General features: G+C 44.6%; 1 protein-coding gene across 1 annotated transcript in view; it reads left to right on the top strand.

The window, feature by feature from the left end:
* The window catches only part of Fer1l6 (fer-1 like family member 6), a 106,991-nt gene that overhangs the window by 23,586 nt on the left and 63,585 nt on the right, over positions 1-19,820 (top strand). The window contains exons 11-17 of the mRNA XM_051202647.1: positions 2,925-3,033; positions 4,985-5,168; positions 9,800-9,920; positions 11,453-11,553; positions 14,533-14,623; positions 17,113-17,232; positions 19,487-19,639. Of these exons, the coding sequence (XP_051058604.1) occupies positions 2,925-3,033; positions 4,985-5,168; positions 9,800-9,920; positions 11,453-11,553; positions 14,533-14,623; positions 17,113-17,232; positions 19,487-19,639 (879 nt within the window). The remainder of the gene's footprint in view (positions 1-2,924; positions 3,034-4,984; positions 5,169-9,799; positions 9,921-11,452; positions 11,554-14,532; positions 14,624-17,112; positions 17,233-19,486; positions 19,640-19,820) is intronic.

Below are 19,820 nucleotides of genomic sequence, written 5' to 3'. Positions count from 1 at the left end.
GACCTTTTGAGGGTATCACAGGACTGTAGGACCCATCTCAAGACGGCCATGTGACTCTGGAGGCCTTGGTACCCTGTTGGATATTGGCACGGGAATGCAGTTCCTTACTATAGGGACCGCCTTTAAATTCTGAGTACCCTTATGTCATGGTAGTTCATTTCCTTCCCCTAGGGTGGTGATCTCAGAGGAGGCAAAGTCATGACCAAGCCACGATGTCACAGGCTGACATTCTGCTGCTTTCCTTCATCTTGCTAGGAACGAATCATTTTATCCAGGCTTTATGCAGAAGGAAGAGAGTTGGGGGAAGATGAGCTGAGAATTTTAAAGTTACTACCCAGGGCCACTATGTTTCCCACAGCCTGAGCAGATCAACCTGCTCTCTTCAAGCCTTTCTTGTTGAGTCTTTTCTCCTTTTCAGCTTCCCAGAGTCATAGAGCCCCAGCGTCACTGGCTGCCACATCCTCACCGCACATCTGGTCACCAAGAGTCCCTATGATGTTGCCTTGTCCTAGTCTCCGTCATTACCGTGGGAGATTCTCTCTCCTCTACCTCACTCTCACAGAACATAGCCAGCCTGGGAATGTACTGTTTCTAAATTCTGTGAATTCTGGGTGAACAATTTCATAACAAACATCTCGCTCAACAAGGGCAAAAGTAAACCCAGAGCCTAACTCCACGGAGCTTATGATGTAAAAGGGGAGGACTCATGCAAAATGCATCCAACACGAAGTGCATTAGGAGCTATAAATTGCTATTACCGATGGGGTTAGAAAGTTCAGTGGTTAAAACGTTAGGCCTCTGAGTAAGACAGCTGGATTTAAATTGGGTCAGTACAGTGCAGTGGTCACGCCCTGGGCAGCCCTGGAGACAGGCTTGCATCTGTCTGTCTCTTTGGACAGAGCACTCAACCCCTATGCTAGCTGCTGTTCTCTTTGCTGTGACAAAACAACTTCAAGAAAGGGATTTTATGGCTCACAGTTTGAGGGTACAATCTACCATGGTAGAGACGTCACGGCCACAGAAGCCTGAGGCAGCTGGCCCCGCTGCACCCACAGGCAGGAAGTGGAGAGAGAAGAAGGCTCACTTTGTGAGCTCAGTGAGCATCAGTGCAGCATCATTTTTCCAGTTTAAGGCGTGCTTCCAGAGGGAGGGCCCTTTAAATCGGAGCTCGAAGAACATGGAGGATTAGAAGGTCAATTCATTGGAACTATGGAAATATTTACTGCCGTTGCTGTTCGCAGGGTTTGTGTCTGCTTCCCACCGAGTGTTCCCGGGTCTATTGTGATACTTTTGACACAAATAAGGAAAGCAACAGCCGGAAAATGGATGCCACTTGCTCAAAGTCCAATAGCTGGCGGGTTGGCTGCTTTGCTGTGACATCTGCCACCCTTGAGGTCCCATGGCCTGCTTTCCCTGTAGTTTCTCTGTGCCTTTCACCCTCCTCCCAGAGAGTAAACTCAGCCCCTGGACTGCAAGACAAGAGGCTGGAGGATGGACAGTGACTAAGTTCCAGCACCCAGCCCCACTCTGCCCTGTGTTTCTGGTTGATAGAAACATGTCCTGGGTTGTCCAATGCTGCAGGAAAGATCGGTTGCCTCTTAACTAATTATCGGAAATCTGGTTCAGGACTCCTGCTCAACCAAACTCTACATCTGTGAGGTCACAGCTGTTTGCTTCCCTTAGCTCCACCTTTCTGCTCTTACTGTGGAGTTTCATAAACCCAGCTGCAAAGCTAGGGGCCTTTACTTCACATAGAGTCTTCACTCAGAAGTGTGATGCTGGGCGCCTGGGCCTCAGTGACATCCGTTGCTCATGTTCCACCTTAGGAAGAGCTACTTGCAAAGAAATGAGTATTACCATGCACTGCAGAGTTCTCAGCCCTCCTAACGCTCTAGCTCTTCAATACAGTTCCCCATGCTGTGCTAACCCCCAACCATAACATTACGACTTCATAACTGCAGTATGAATCATAATGTGAATTTTGAGGGGAGGGGAGACAGGTTGAGAACCACTGTGTAATGGCTCCTGCCTTAATCCAGTCTTCTAGACCACCCGTGGACTCCTTGAGCAAGCAGCCTTGGTGAAGACCGGGCCTCAGTCTTAGCCGACTTTAACTTGCTGTGTGACCTTGGAAGCCCCTTAATCTTTCTTAGCTTTACTTTACATAGGAAACTGGTAGAGGTTGGAATAGATATCTCTAATGCCCTTTGCAATATGAAAGCATCTGTGAAACACAGACAAGTGGATCCCTTGCAACAGCTTTGGTGTGTGCAGCACCCCAGAAACATGGGGTTGATTGGTGGTGCTTCTGCCTATGTGTAACACCCTGCCTTTTTGTCTACATTCTAATTATTTGAGGAAGTAAACTTTGACTACAGACCAGCACATGTTAGGCTCAAAGAACCCGGGGTCTGTGATCAAAACTCCTGGCAAAGTTACTCAACAACACAAGCTTCCATCCCTTCAGTTTCCTTTCCTGTAAAATGGGAATGGTCCGGATTCCACGCTCCCAAAGTTGTTCTAGGGAATGAATAATAAATGTGTGTGAGCACCTCATCTACGGTTATGCTCATGTGCGAGGGTTCAGCGCTGTGTCTCTCGGTGGCTCTTCTTTGAATTTCTGGGTCTACACACCTGTTCTGTGCTGGGCCCTCCAAAGTGTCTCGGGAAGACACACAAGCTTACCTTTTGCCATGAAGTCAGCCTTCTTTCTAGGGTGATTCTGTGCCGTTTTCGGACAGTGGCTAGCTGCCTTTGGACTTGTGTTTGTTGGCCATGATTGCTGCCTGTCTGCTTAGTGTCTAGACATAGCATGTCCAGCTGTGACAGAGACTAAAGCATCTATAAATTACACTAGACCATTAACTGGGCTTTCTAGTGAGAAAAGGAAGCCAGCTCTGTCTAGCTATTTTTTCTCTCTGTAGATTATACCAGAAAAATATGAGGAATTTTTACTCTTTGGAGCCTTTTTTGAAGCTACCATGATTGACCGGAAGATTGGAGACAAGCCCATCAGCTTTGAAGTGTCTATTGGTGAGTGCAGACACATGCAATGTTTGGGACACATTTATTTCTTGACTAAATGAATTAATGCCTTACATAAAGTACTTTGGTGGAGATGGTAGGTGGTGCCTCAACAAGAAATGACAGTTTCCTGTCTACCCAATGTCACATAAAGAGTAGATTTATTCCTATAGGTTTTGTTGCTATTTGTTTGTTTAATGGTAGTCGATATAGGTTTGGGTTCTGGGACTTGGATTACTAATCTTGTTTCCATTACTTTGGGCTGACTTAATTTCTCCATGTCTTGTTTCCCTCATGTATGAAATGGGACAGACAGTAACTCCTCACAGAACAGCAAGGGTTGGTGAATCGATGCAAACATCACACACTCGATAGATGTAATTAGCCATCTTCCTTGGCTAATGTGCAGCTCAGCTAAGAGGACCCTTCCAGTCAGAGAAGAATGGATTCACATTTGGGCGGTTCTGTTGTAACAGGGCAGAAGGAAGTAGAGAAGGGTCTCAGTCCTGAGCCTCACAGCTGGGGACCTGGCACAGAGCCCCTGTCTGCATGTCCACAGGGTGCAGATGTCTGTTAGAACTGTGAAAGTTAACTCTGACAAGAGGGGCTTTATCTACTTTTCCCTTTTATTGATTTATTGAAAATAGATTTTTTTTTTCTCACATACTATATCCCGATTCTGATTTCCTTCCCCTCCACTCCAAGTTCCCCCCCCTCTCATCTGGATCCACCTTCTTTTTGTCTCTCATTAGAAAACAAACAGGCCTCTAAGGGATTAATAATATAGTATAATATAATTTGCTATGCTATGATGAAACAAAAATTAGCCCGTCACAATTGGTCAAAGCAAACAGAAGGAAAAGAGCCCAAGAGATAGCACGAAGTAACAGAAACCCATTCATTCTCACTCTTAGGAATCCCATTAAAAAACACTAAACTGAATATATATATATATATATATATATATATATATATATATATATCCTGAAGAGCAAAAAGACAGAATAAAAATACATAAATAAAAATAAGAATTAGTAAGGTTAAATTTAAAACAGGAAAAAAATGAAAAGCCCTGACATGGCATTATGAGTCAAAGAAGTAGCAGATGCCTTCAGAGTAGTTTGTTTCCCCAGTATGACTTCCCTGGAGAGAATGAAGTTTTCATGTGAGAGTAGTTATCAATTTGAGATTGCTTCTGGGCTAGGGATGGGGGCCTGTGTCCTCTTCTTTAAGCTGTAGGACCCCCAACTGGAGCAGGCCTGTGCAGGCCCCGTGAATGTCGGGGAGACATTATCTTATACCAGGACATGTATAGCACAGAAGCAGCCCTGGTTGGAACCCTCCCTTGCCCCCGCCACAAATGCTCTACCTCTTTCAATACAAATGCACTCTTACTTTGTAAAACATGATGTCGCCTTTGGGCACTCAGGCAAGAAGTCTTTTCTTAACTTGATTACAAACTAGCATATCTGCAATGGTAGTTCTCAAGTCTCTGTGACAAGTCTTGGTAGGCTACATACACTAAGACGTTAAATGTGCCCATAGCACAGAGAGCAAAGTCATGTAGTGCCAAGCCTGATGATCATCTGGAAAGATAGAAGGAGAGACCCCGACTCCTGCATGTTGTCCTCTGACCTCCATACTTGCTCGCGAGTGTATGCACACACGCAAGATAATGTAATAGAATTAAAATACATAAAAAATATCATGGCTATAAAAACTTAGAATCACCAGTGCATTTTCTTTTCCTTAACTGTCTTTCTTAATTTGCAACATGTGTAGCTTTTACAAACAAGACGTCCTTGTCGTTGACAATCTTATTTTCGTGTTCACTATCGTTTGTTCTTTCTGCCTTTATCCTGAGACCCTATGCCCTTACTGGGAGAGCGTGTGGGTATGCCCAGCTGACTGATCCAGTAGCTGATGCTCAGCCCCTCCCGATTTGCTATCATCCCTGAAGGTAACTTTGGGAACCTGATTGACGGAGGGTCTCATCATGGCAGTAAGAAGAAATCAGCTGAGCTGGCAGAAGAAGACGCCACTCCTCTGTTGCACGAAGGAGAAAAAGATGTGGCCCACGACTCTGTCATTTCCGTGGCCTCCACCACACACCCGGAGAAGCCTCTGGTGACAGAGGGGAACAGGTAGGAGGACACAGGGCGAGTGAGGACAAAGTTTCTACCGTGTGAGAGGTTTGCCAGTCCCTGGGACGGTTTCATTCAAGTTTTCAGTCAAATAAGGAAGGCAAACTTTATCTCAGTGCTGGGAATAAGTTGCGAACGGGGAAGTATGAACAACTACCATTGTATTAAACCCTCAGCCCTGCAATGACACCACCCAGGGAACCCATCTAAAGGCAGAGCATCCATGATGGCTGCCTTGCATGAAGCCCTTTACTCTCAGCTTAGGAGCGTGGTAAACCAGGAAGAGGATTTTAAGATTCAGCCCAAACCTGGTTGATGGTTACCTTTCTGGTCAGGGTGCCACGGAGTGAACTTGACCTGGTGGGATTATTGACTGCGTAAATTCTGACCTTAAGTTTGCCACAGTAACTGACCAACTAACGAGTGATGGGAAGGTACTAGAGACAAGCATCTTAGAAAACAGCTGGGCCTCCATACTCAGCTTCACAACTCTTTAATTCATGCACATTTCAGCCGATAATAAAAGTAGAGTTGGTTCAAAGGCACCGTCAGGTTCTGCTCAGGAGAAGAAATGAAAGCACATGCGCGAGACTTTTCTTGTCTCGTCTTGTGTCATGCGCATGAGTAATCGCTAATGCCATGTGTTTTCCTGGTTGCACATGGCTGCCCACACTCTACATGTGAGGAGACTGGAATCTAGAGACGCCACACAGCTACATCAAGGCCATGCCACTGCCTGTTAACCCTCTGCTCTTTACAGCCCATACCCTTCCCCTAGGAACGACTTCCCAGTCTGTGTCCTCAGATAGTCCTGTTCCTAAAAGGCCGGTCAGACGCCCCCATTTGTGCGCTTTGTAAACTATTCCCCAGACTTCTGTCTTTCAAAAGCTTCCCACCTCTGAGAGAGTCCTCCACTCGGGGTCTTCCAACCCACAGTTCAGGGGTTGTCAGTTGTATTTCTTTTCGATATTTTACAGATGTATTTTATTTTAAATGTGTGTGTGTGTGAGAGAGAGAGGGAGAGACTGTGTCTGTGTCTGTGTGAGGTGTGTGAGAGCAGATGCCTGCTGAGTCCCCTGGAACAGAGTGAAGGTTGTGAGGTTCTCTCTAAGAGCAGTGTACTCCATTTTCTGTCCTGCCCAAAGCCAGTAAATGATAATGTCCACTCAGTAGAAATCTTGGGTATTTTTTTTTTTTTTTGTCTCCTTAATTGTATTTGTCATTGCTGTGACAAAAATACCTGGCAAAAGTAACTTCAGGCAACATTTATTTTGTCTTCTAGTCATAAGCGTACAGTTCACCATGATGAAGAAGGATCGGCAACTGGTCACATGGCCTTTATTATCAGGTTGTAGAGAGTGGACAGGAAATGCGGCCAGGCAATACATCCGGTGATCCTTCCTCCAGTGAGGTTTCACCTCCTAAAACGTTTCCAACCTTCCAAAACAGCACAAGCCTGTGGTGACCACCAAGTGTTCAAGGACACACACACACACACACACACACTCACACACACACTTGCACGCACGCACACTTGTCTACCTGGCTTTAGCGCGCCATTCCCTCAGATGGATTATCCATCCATCCATCTAATGTTCCTGGAAGACCACAGCTGAGCACTGTCCTCTGCTGCCCCCTGGGTTTTTTGAACACACTCCTCACTGCCTGGCAATAAGCCCACACCTTGCCTGTTGGCTTCCCTTGTGGTCCAGGATCTTTTCCCCTGTCCCAAGTCTGACTACGCTTTCTGTACTTATTAGGGACTCAGTGAGCCCTAATCATGCTGGACTATGATGGTTTCACCTGTTTCTCTTGCCTGTAAGACTGAGCACTTTAAGGGCAGGGACCTCATCTTCGCCCATTTCGGTACCTGACACTCTATCTGGTTTACAGTGAGTTAAGGAGTTGATGTGGACACAGGATGCTATAGGAACAGAGAGGAGGGATGGGTGAGTAACTCTACCTGGGAGGAAGTACAGAGTTGAGACACTCATAGAGAAGATGACATCTTACAGGATGAGAGGGATTTCAGGGTTAGAGATGAGCGCTTGGGCAAAATAGGGTAAAATCAAAATCATTTTAGCTATTTTCCTTTTCGGATTTTGGTATTCTCTGCATTTTCTGAACCTTGCCGCCTTTCCATGGGTCACCTTCAGAGGGCTTTCTTTGGCCCTCCAGGGTCACAGACACTTTAATTTGCAGCAGCTGGAGAGTGGCAGCGTTCCTGCCCCTGGGGCCAGCAGCCCAGGAAGACTACTGGGACTACTCAGAGGGCCTTGTGTCCCCAGGTGTTCTCGGCCTGGATGGGCTGTCCCATAGTAGACTGCCACTGGGACTCCCAGGCCTGTTGTATGGGAGGGGTTTAGAGCACACAGTGTCCAGGTGCCCTTGGATGGATTCCATGCTAGAACTGGGCAGCTGGCTGAAGCTGACCAATGTAAGTTATGCTGGGATCTTTGAGGTTTCCTGCGCCTTGGAGCTTTCTTTTTATTTCTCAATTCCTCCGTATAGTAGTGAGCCAGGGAGGCAGAGGATGCATTGACTTTATAACTGAAGCACCACACACACACACACACAAACACAGAGAGAGAGGGGGGGGCATGCATGGGCACACACAGACATGAACGCACACACAATGCATGACTGCTACCACTAATAAAATTCCACTGTGCACATGTTCTGGGATTTCTGGTTTTACAAAGTGTGTGCATTTGACACAATCTGTGCTAGGTAGAGATGAGGAATAAAATCTAGGTGGCACCCAGTGGCGGCTCATCATCACATTCCCAGGATTACAGGCTTATTCTCCCCCAAAGCCACAAGCTACCATGCTGGTGCTCAGCATGGTTTGTCCTGGCGGTCTTCACATCCCGCAGGCAAGCAGGCATCTTGTCTGCTGCTCTCCCATTTACACTGGGGTTTGTTCACCCAATGAGGCTCAACTGCCGGGTCCTTGAAGACACAGTAACAAAACTGAAAACCACAGTGACAAAGGCCCAGAGTGCCATTAGCACAAGCTAGCCCAACGCAAAAGCAAACAAAACAACCAAGCAGAATTCAACTGTGTGTGCGGGTGCTTGTTTAGATGCAGGATTGTGGGTGATTTTAGAGATAAAACAGAGAGGGCTTCGGTGTCTGACTTTTTGCCTTTCTTGTTCTCCTGCTAAAAGGACAACTTCAGTTCCCCACCAAGAATCGCTTTGACTTACTTTTCTGAGCCGGCACCTGCTGGTCTGTTTATATTTTACAGAGCAGAACAGGGGGCCTTTGCTAATTCTGAAAGACTTCCAGAGAAATTTAGGTTGGAGAGCTAAAAATGAACATCCAGGCTTTCAGGCTAAAGATTGGATGTTCATTTTTAGCTTTCAAAACATGTTTTCCTCCCCTTCCCTTTTCTCTCCTCTACGGTGCTTTCCATTTCTCTGTCTCCTCCCGTCTTCCCCTCCCCTCCCCTCCCTTCCTTCTCTCCCTCCTTTCCCCTCTCCTAGCTCTTCTTCCTGCTCCCCTTTCTCCTCCTCCCTCTCCCTCTCTTATGGCTCTGTCTGCCCCATTTCTGTCCCTCTCTCTCCAAACCACGATAAATCCGTTTCTCTAAACGACGTCCACATTCTCAAACATCAGCACATACCCATCGAGCATTTGCTTCTGCCTTCCATCCATACTTCCCTTTACAGTCTCATACGCTCGTGAGAAAATTACAGGGAGGCTAGGATAAAACCTGACCATCAAACAGTTGTGTTGGCTTGTACCTGCCCTACCGCCACACCCACCCAACCCCTCCTCCCTCCTTGGGAACCAAATCTACACATTAGTCCTATCTTTTCTGACTTCCATCTCATTCTGTTAATGACCTTTTCCTATCAGCACTAAAGGATATTTATTTCACTGCCACCATCAGGCATTCCTTGGGGCTCCATACCTTTGCTGGTTGCTTATATGCCTTATTCCTTCCTAGCCAAGCAAATCACCCCTATTAGTGGCACTGGTGCCTGGTAACACTAAGTATGGGATGGATGGATGGATGCATGCATGCATGGATGGATGGATAGGTGTGTGGATGGACGGGTAGGTGGGTGGATGGATGGATAGATGGGTGAATGCATCAGTGGAAGGATGGAGAGACAAACTGATGGTTTAGATTGGGATGTATACCTTTATCCCCATTGATAATATGATTTTCTTTTTTCCAGAAAGTTCATTCCTATCAATGGATCAATACAATGTGCTCAGAATATGTATTGATACAAAGTAATATTGTTCTTTTCCTTTATCAATTTAAGCCTCCTTTGAGGAAGGTTTGCCCAGTACATTCTACACACTGGGGATAATTTCTAAGCTTTACCCTGTGCTGAGGATGGTTTTGAATTCCTTCCTCCTCTTGCATCCACATTCTAGGTGCTGGGATCAGATGTGCACCACCACATTGGTCTGGTGGTGACTCTTAACCCTTTTGTGGTAGCCATATAGCTCTCACTGTTTACAGATCCCACTATGATCTAAGAATGGCATTAGTAGTGTTGCTCCCCGACCCTTCTGCACCCCCACAGAACACAGAAAACATGACAAATGTCTGGAAATGCTTGAAAGCCACTGGTTACCAACTGACTTCCACATCTAATGTGCCTTTACAGAAATTACAACTATTTGCCTTTCGGTGCCAAGAAGCCCTGCGTCTCCTTCACCAGTTCCTGGGGAGACCAGACGTTCAGACTGCACTGGTCCAACATGCTGGGGGAAATGGCTGACCTCTTGGTAGGTGGCTTCATTGGCATACGAGGAAACTAGCATAAAGATATGCATTTCCATTCAACCAGAGTCTTGGCCTCAGGTTAAGCGTCACTGAACTGGGGCTACTGTGTTTCATGGCTTCTACTGTGGGGAGCCCAAGGAATGAGAATGTCACACAAAATCCCTGGAATTCAAACCAAACTATCCAGATCAGAGTTCCCTCTCTGCCTTTTGCTCTTACAGGACCTAAGAAGTGGCTGATTCCTTATCTGCCCAGTGCAGGAGGGGAAGATATCTCACAAAGTTGACAGATCCTGGCTTCAACTAGCCCTTTCCCTACTCTCATTTTCTTCCTACCCACAAGTCTCCTGTCCTCTACTCACTGTCAGTGGGCTCACCGATGGCTCCTGAGTCCCCTAGAAGTTACGCTAAGGAAAGAACGTGCATCTCTCTCCTCCGTAAAGTAAAGTAGTACCCCAGCTGTGGGACTCTTGGTGCTGAGAAGCTAGATCCTGGAAATAGCCGGAAAGGTCTAGACTAGGCTCACACAATGTGGAGGCCACAGACTTCCAGAAGCTGGCCTTGTTTATTCTTCAGACAGAGTAGATACAGTGTATCACAAAACAAACCAGAATATTCCCCAGAGTCTACAGTAGTCTTTAGTGTTCTTCTAAGTCCCTTTTCAGTGTCAACAGCCCTTGCTGGCTTCCATGACTACATTTATTCCCCTTATGGTGGTGGTGTAGACGGTTCCTGCTAATTTCCTATTTTGTAAATGAGAAATTGTGTGTAATGAGATTAGTTTACCAGTAAGTGGCAGCCTGGATTTGAACCCAGGTAGCCCAAGTCAGAGTTCAAACCCTTAGCTTACTTACCCCATTGGATGCCTGTTCTTTGTGTATTGGAGGATGGAGCCTGAGTCCTAAGGCACCAGATTTGGGCAGGTGGTAGGAAATGCAGCTTTTGTAAACTCTAGCAAAGTAGTAGGAATGTTGGCATTTCCCTGCAGACCCCATTTCCCCCTGGGATGCTGAGTAGAAGCCTAGCCTTAGGCCCAAAGAAAAATGCAAGACTATTAAGTTATCAGCATATAGACACCGCTTTGTCCAACCTACCCTGTTCCCTGTCCCCCAAACCTGATATTCTCAAAACAGTGAGTCATTTTTTAATGTCAGGAGGGTTACATTACTTTGTAAAATTCACTTAAATATTGACTTTGACACTTTTTATAATAACATATAAATTTTAAAATTAGGGAATATTTCCTCATGATATTAGGTTTCCCACAAGGTGGGTGACATGGTATGATGCTTAGTTAGGTAGGAATGGGCCTGGGACATAATGGCTGTCAGTAATACAGCAATGCTCATCTGGACCTAAGGAGAGGGTAGATCAAAGCAGGAATATAGCGGTTCTTCCAGGCTAAGCTCAAGATGGTGAGGGGGCTCTTCCTGCCTCGCCAAAACCACAGTGACACAGCCGCGCGACTGTTGTTTCTGGGATGTGACAGTCAGTGGCCTTTCCCACGAGTCCCACAGCTCTGTATTTGTCTCCAGGAAGAAGGGATAGAAGAAGTCAGGGAGCTGGTCAAGGTTTCAGAGGAGGCGCCAGAAGAGAAGATGAAGACCGTGCTCTGCGCCTTCATCAGTCAAAGCAGGTGGGTAACAGCATCAGACAGCTCGGATGGACTCAGCTTTTAAGGACCTTGAGGAATCAGCTGTCAGCTGCTCTCTCTCTCTCTCTCTCTCTCTCTTTCTCTCACACACACACACACACACACACACACACACACACATACACATGGATGGGTGGGCACTCTAAAGTGCTGTATCCCCTCCTGATACTTAGACAACTACAACATAAACCAAAGGGAGAAGCCAACATTAACAGGCGCGCAGCTGAGATTCTTTATGGAAGAAGTCATCCCAGCATCAGCTCCCAGCAAGGCACTTTACATTCGGTAGATACTTAACAACTGTGTGGCAATTAGGTGCAGAATGCTCTGTCGATTGATTAAATGATAATGCTCTATTAATTGATTAAAAAATCTCAACTAAGGACTTTTATTTCAGGTGGCAGACAATATAATATGAGCCTTTAAAAGCAGGGTATAGCGACCTATTGCTGAGTAACAATTCGCCCTCAAACCTAGTGGCTTGTCACAGTGTTATCACATCACACCTTGTATGTATCAGGAACGCAGAAGTGGTTTTTGAGCACAGGACTCCCTGGGTAACCTGGGATAATGGCATCTCTCGGCCCCGCCAGGAAGGAGCCACTTCCCAAGTCACTCATTTGGTTATCTACAGAGTTCAGTTCTTCTTGGGCCAGCCTCAACCCTTTACTCTTATCAAGATGAACAGACGAGAGGAGTCGGAGAGAATGTCAGTCAGGTGGAAAGCACAATGGGTCTTTGGAAAGCACAATGGGTCTTGACTGAACCAAGTCTCCAGTGCAGCCTGCATTAACAGCAGGGGGATTCTGCAGTAGGGAGGGCTCTCTCAGGGTCTTTAGGGGCAGCTTGTCCAATGTGGGAGCAGCTTAAAGCATCTCCTAAAACTAGCTCAGTCAAGACAAGCAAAAATGAGAATTTGCTAACAATAGAATTACTAAGAAAGCTAGTGGGGATTAAATTATATAGAAGTAAAAATCAGGAGACAGCAGTAGATACACCAGATATTCTGCTGTGTGTGAATTCGTGTGTATAATTCTATCTTCACATATAATACACACATATGTAAACAAAGAAATAAATGTGGTGTTTATGCTCTCTTTATTTGCTTTCATTTTTCAACACTAGTCCCGCTGTGAGCCAAGTGTTGTCTATAATTCCCTTGAAGCATCTTTAAAATGCTTCATAACCTCATCTCTCATGGAGGAGAGTATTGGCAAGCAAGTAATAGCCCAATAACTCTTCTACACTAGGGGTTACTTGAGGGTAAGAACTAATGGTCCCCCCTTGTCTTCACGGCTCCAGTCAACTGAAGGAAGGAACGTCCATGGGTGTTGATGATTAAAACTGTAGTTTGATAGTTGCTAACTGCAGGTCTGAGAAAGCAGGTTGGACCCAAGGTCAGATTTGAATTCCTGCCCCCTGCTCCTTTCCTGGCTGAGCAGTTGGTCTTCTGGGGTTTCCTCTACAGCAAGGAGGTGACCAGGTTGTGCACAGTTTAAGAGAAGGAATGTGTTTCATTCCTTATCACTCACCCAAATTGTGATGCAGAGAAAATGTCTTTCCACTAGCGTCTGTGTGACAGGAGAGAACCTAAGGAGCAATGTGTCTACTTCTGGATGGGATTCCCATACTTCTAGCAAACACAGGAATGCATCAAGAGTATTCCCATCTCCGGATATAATCCTCTTGTTCTCCATAAACAGAAACAGGAAATGTTTCTTTAATAGTATCCCCAAAGAGAATCTGCCCAGGTTTCCAATAGGTACCAGGCAGAGTGCAGGTATGGGGGTCTCTCATCTTACACTCCTGTTTGTAAGTTTCCTTTGTGGTAGTTTTCACCCCAAAGGTATTACATTTATTGTATAATGTGTACATCTATATTCCACATTCCATAGTTCTATTGTGGATATGACATTAAAAATAACATTTTCAATTTTCTCTATATTCCTACATTCAGAGAAGAGAGATTAATTTGTCCTCCTGGACTGGTATTTCCTGCCTTTGCAGACACACATCCTTACATATAAACACTCATAGGACACTTCATTTCTTCACAGTGATAGCAACATTTGTCCAGCAGGTTACTTCTACACTCAGCAATACAACATAGGCATCTTTACAAATAGATATGTTATAATACATTTAATTTGTCTTTAACAATTTTTTACTGTTCCACTTAGATTATTACTAAAACAAATAAAAATATCCTTGCAAAATCATTCCACTATTTCCAAGGGTCAAGAATTCTAGTGTAATTTTTTAAATCAAATTATGAATATGTTAAAATATTCGTAGGTGTTATTAGGTAGTTTGCAGGAAATAATCAGTTACTTCTATAGCAGCAAACACTTTTCTGTACTCTCCCACACCACCACTCATTTTGCAAAATATTAATTTTATAAATGAAGTAGCATTGGTTTTAATATCATTTAAGTCATCGCTGCAGACAATGTTACTTCCTTAAGAGTTTTGGGGCATTTACATTTCTTCTTGAATTGCATTCGTAGCCTCTATTTCCTTTTTGACACATTTAAAATTTCATTACAAAAATATTACTCTTCAAGAAGATGGGCACATATCACAGTCTTATTTCTAAAGTAACTGCTTGGTATGTAACATTTTACAAAAGTCTTGCTATGTAAGTTAGAGAACTGTATTAGTTTATGTAAACTTGCTACAAATTTTGATAGCAGCTGTGATGGGTTCGTATTGAAAGAAAGTGAAATTCATAAATTCCCAAGACTACACAAGCACAGGGTCTGGGTATGACTGGGTATGATTTTTTTTTTCTATTTTCTATTGGAAATGTGAGCACACCATTGTTTAACCCTAAATCAAAAACCTCAGTTCTGTGGCTCTATCAGCTTTCCATTGTGACAAAGGAACTGGATTTTGCAAATCTCTGGGATCACACAAATAGATTTTTACTAAGTAGGTTGCAAAACGGATATTCTTTTCCAGTGCCTTTATCTCTGAAGCAGAAAAGAAACCGAAGATGTTGAACCAGACTGCGTTAGATAAGAAACGACTCACGCTCTGCTGGCAAGAGCTGGTATGTGAAAAAGCTATTTATATTTTGAACAGAGTTAAAGTATGAGCGCTAAAAATAAACCTCATGGATGACACATAGGTCGGAGGCCAGACAAGGACAAGGCAGAGACGGCGGTGGGAAAGAGCCTGCGGTGGGTAAAGGAACTCGCATTTACTCGGGATTCCTAAGGATGAGCTGGAATCCCCCCTTATTTTTCCCGAAATCCGCATTTTCTTAAAGCTGTTAGACCCAGGCTAGAGAAATGGTTGGGTGGTTAGGAGAAAGGGATGCTCTTCAAGAGGACCTAGCTTCGATTCTTAGCTCCCACCCATGCAGAGGCTCACAACTGCCTGTAACTCTGGAGGATCTGATGCCCTCTGCTGGCCTCAGCACGAATTGCACATGGTGCCCGTTTCGTTGTTTGGTTTTTGTCTTGCTTTGTTTTTTTTTTTTTGTTTGTTTTTGTTTGTTTGTTTGTTTGTTTGTTTTTGAGAAAGGTTTCTCTGTAGCTTTGGAGCCTGTCCTGGAACTCGCTCTGTAGACCAGGCTGGCCCTGAACGCTCAGAGATCTGCCCGCCTCTGTGTCCAAAATGCTGGGATTAAAAGCAATCGTGACCACCCCCAGCTTTTTTTTTTTTTTTTTTTTGGCACTATTTTTTAAGGCTATGTCGTTAGATTCTTTCACCTTGATGGCTCTCTCACAAACCGAGAAGCTAAAAGATGAGGTGACAATTCTCCCCTCCTCGGGTCCTCATCGTGGTTTGTGTTAAGGGCTGCCAGAAGATTGAGGACAGGAAACACCCAGTTCCTTCTGTGTCCTGCCCACTGGTACCATGCTTGTGGATGTTTAAAGTTACCTAACAGATGCTCAGCCTTAGTTGAATGAGTGTCAGCTGAGAAATACCAGTCCAAGTCAGATCCTGAAATACTTGACCTTGAGTTCTCAGTCCCAGCAATAGCAGCGAGGGACATTTGAGTGATACTGTGACAATTATGCCAAGAAGAACCTCTCAGTATTTGACTTTGGGGGACATATTAAAGGCATGAGCAGGATTCGGGAAGATTTTTTTTTTAAAGAGATCACAACTAGCCAATCCAGTTCCAGAGACTAAACACAGGTGCCTAACTTCTTCCTTCACCTTTCTTTCCAGAACATTCCTTTTCTGACCCCCCCCCATGTCCTAGGGAGCTCCCATCACCTGTGAGATCTTTCCGCTCTGGCCCCCTGGTGGCCTTCTCTCTGTTGCCCATCGCCCCTGTGTCCAACCCATCATGGAGGCATCTTAATAGTGCCTTATATCTCTTACTTTTCTCACCACAGGGAACGATGTTATAAGGGGAAAGATTTATTTTGGCCCAGGGTTTGAAAGGTTAATGCTATAACTTGGACTTGCCACATCTCCACAGGTCATGAAGTCAAGGAAGTGGGGTGGCAGGGTTCAGAGGACCTCCACATTTTTATTAAGCCTAAGATCCAGCCCCACGGATGATGCTATCCACGTCCAGGGTGGGTCTTTTCTCTTGTTAAACCTCTGTAGAAACTTTTCATTTTAGTTGGCAACACAAATTCACCAGGATGACCTTAAACTACTGACTCTCCCGTCCCAAACACTGGGGTACAGAAGTGTGCTATCGTGTCTGGGTTATAAAATAATTGTGTCTAGTGACTCTTCCTGCTTCCCAGAGGGTAGCTTGGACTGGAAGAGACACATTCAGACTGAGCTGGAGAAAAGGACCAGGAGCTGCGTGTGACTTTTTTCTCACCTTAAAATGGAAATAATGGTACCCACCTCCTAAGGTCACTAAGAGGGGCAATGAGAGAATATTGCGTGGCATAGAGTAATAACACAGTGTAGCATGCGTGGCATAGAGTAATAACACAGTGTAGCATGCATGGCATAGAGTAATAACACAGTGTAGCATGCATGGCATAGAGTAATAACACAGTGTAGCATGCGTGGCATAGAGTAATAACACAGTGTAGCATGCATGGCATAGAGTAATAACACAGTGTAGCATGCGTGGCATAGAGTAATAACACAGTGTAGCATGTGTGGCATAGAGTAATAACACAGTGTAGCATGCGTGGCATAGAGTAATAACACACTGTAGCATGTGTGGCAAAGAGTAATAACACAGTGTAGCATGCGTGGCATAGAGTAATAACAGTGTAGCAGCCGTTATTACAGCTGTTATTAAGCACTGCGAAGATTAGTTCAGCTACTGTCTCATAGTCATGTGACTGGGACAAGTTTCTTCACTTTCTAGGTCTCAGCATCTCATCTATCTACCAGAGGAGATGGTATCTACCGTCTCCACATTCCTACATAATTTCTAGTCAATGGTCAATGTACACAATGTCAGACTCAAAACAGTCCTTGTATGAAGTTGGCAAACACCTTCACCTTCAGGACACTCCAGCCACAGTGCAATGTTTGTTCACCAGACTTCTAGAAAGATCTACACCAACTCTTGTCTTTTTTTTTTTTTTTTTTTTTTTTTTTTTTTAGGAGGCAATGGCCAAGGAAGCCAAAGGGGTCATTCAACAACAGAAGAAAAAGTTATCTGTTGATGAGATGATCTGTGAAGCCCAGGGCTTTGTAGAGAAGATTCGATTTCTTGTGGATGAGGTAATCGACCCTTCAGACAAATCTCTCTGGGCACATGAGAAAAAAAATCTTCCCAGAGAAGGGAATGAGTGAGTTGAGCATTCGTTTGCTTAGTGATGGGAAAAGAAATTAGGTGAAACATAGATTGCTTATTGACTTTTCATAAAGCCAGTGCTCAGCAGAATGAAACGCATGCCCCATAACACAAGAAAAGTCCAAATAAGACGCCGAGGTTGGGGACTTCATTAGGTTTTCAACCATGAGAGTAGTTAAACTCCTGTTCAATGAAGATCAAACAGCATTCCATTTTAAAGCAAGGGATGTTTACTGGTATCTTCTAGAATGATCTCTAAGAGATATCATATTTGATCCTGTCGAATACCAGATCTTTCTTGAAGCCTACAGCTGTGGGCATACTTTCTGCACTGGATTTCGTGGGGAATGCTGTTGGGGAACATGATGGTCCTCTCTCCTATTATTTGTTCCCTGGAAGTACATTAAGTAGTGAGACAGGTAATGTCAAAAACAGTTGACAAGAGGGTTTTATGAGGAACATGGAAGGTTTGAATTGGGATTGGGGTCTTCCTGTCTGTAACTGTCCAGCATGTGTCTGCAAGACTATTTGTTGGGGGATATCCTTCTGTATGCTGTGAATATGTGTTTCTCTTACTGGTTAATGAATAAAGCTGTTTTGGCCAATGGACAGGCAGAATGTAGCCAGGCAGGAAGTATAGACAGGGCTACCAGACTAGGAGAATTATGGGAAGAAGGACGCAGGGTGTGAGTCAAGAGGGAGACACCATGTAGCTGCTGAGGAAGAAAGAGGCAGGTAAGCCAAGACCATGTTGAGATATACAGATAAATAGAAATGGGCTAATAATTAAGAGAGCCAATAAGAAGCCCAGGCCATCAGCCAAGCAGTTTATAATTAATATAAGTCTCTGTGTATTTATTTTCCACTAAACTGCGGCAGGATGGGGTGGGACAGAAACTTCTGTCAACCGACTATCCTTTTGAAAGGAAAGGTATTGGCTCACATTCTCAGCACAAAGAGATGTATTAACCCCAGAGGGACAAAGGACAGTGAGTAAAGAGACAAAGACAGGAAGGGGGAGAAGGAGAAGGGAACAAGGTCAAGGTAGCAGGAATATTTGTCGTGGATGGACAAAGCACTGCCCCTGGATAGAGAGGAAACAGACAGGACACACAGGAAAATGGCAGTTTATAAAGGTAAAAGGGGGAACCCCGTATTAGGATGAGGTCTTTAATTTTAATTGGGCATGTTAATTGGGCGTGTCCAAGGGGGCTCTAATCGCTGGACTTCAAATCTTCGATAGCTGGACCTTGGTAGTCAGCCTGAGGAGGAGGAAGTGACCAGATAAGGGAATAGACCTTGGTGGCTAGCTTTAGGAATATAAACTAATAGTTTTGTTTCTTTGTTTGTTTTTTGTCTTTAAGCATGGCGGAGGGGATGGGGGAGAAGGGCAAGGCCTGCCAAAGCCATTTTTGTGAGCTGGCTAGAATCCCTTACCTTTGTCTTTGGTCCATAACAGATAGAATGGATGGATAACCCTTTTCAGTATCAAATATGTATGTCAAGGGTGAGCAAGACAGAGCATTTACTTCCAACTCAAATCACTGTGCCTCCTGGTTTGGTAGTGACACCGGTCCAGAAATGTACATTTCAAACACAAGATCATGGAACACTTGAAATGGAAACCTGCCTTTTCTTGTTGAATAGCTCAATTTTTAAAACTTTAAATGTTTAGTGGAGGGTCTCCAGTGGCTGAAATGGAAGTCAGCTGTTTGGCAACTCGATCAGGCACAGGCATGGCACGAGGCTCCTCTAGATTTGTTTTCGCTTTCCTAAAAGCAACTGGGAAATGGTTCAAAGGCATTAGCTCACTTTTGTTCTTTTCATCGGAACTTTCTGGCAATGTTGCTCTGAAGAAATCTAATGCTTTGAAGCTAAGTCAGTATCTACACTGAGAAAGAAATCGGTAGAAATGCATTCGCTTGGCATAGCGAGAACCATAGGGGCAAAGGATGCCCCAACCAGGCCCAGCAAACACAATGGGAGTCACTACCTCACGGCCAAGATGATTTCTTCTCAAGGAAGTGGTACTTCAGTGACTGCTTTGTACAGATGTTTAAATACCTACATTGTTTTCTTCTATCTTCTGTTTGCAGAAGAAGGGGTCTTTGGGGATAGGTAAACTCTAGAAACGCATCCATTAAATACCAACCTATCCGATCATTTCCCTCCTCCACACAGCCACAGCACACGATCCCGGATGTCTTCATTTGGATGCTCAGTAACAACAAGAGAGTAGCATATGCCCGCATTGCTGCCAAAGACCTGCTTTACTCCCCCGTCAGAGAGCAGATGGGCAAGCACTGTGGGAAGATCAAAACCCACTTTCTCAAGGTAAGTCGACTTGAGACCAAAAGATGACCAACTTCTTTTTACGGTGAGAGGCTTAGAAGCTTTAGCATGAGTCCATGACTAGCATTCCTTCCAATGTTTTCAGAAACAGAGGGTAGCTGGGAGACTTCAGGCTTCTTGATCTGAGTTTCAGGTCAGATCTTTCTTCTAGCTTTCCACTTAT

The sequence above is a fragment of the Phodopus roborovskii genome, unplaced genomic scaffold (assembly GCF_943737965.1).
Source record: "Phodopus roborovskii unplaced genomic scaffold, PHOROB, whole genome shotgun sequence".
Taxonomy (NCBI): Eukaryota; Metazoa; Chordata; class Mammalia; order Rodentia; family Cricetidae; genus Phodopus; species Phodopus roborovskii.
This window is presented reverse-complemented; position numbering and strand designations above follow the sequence as displayed.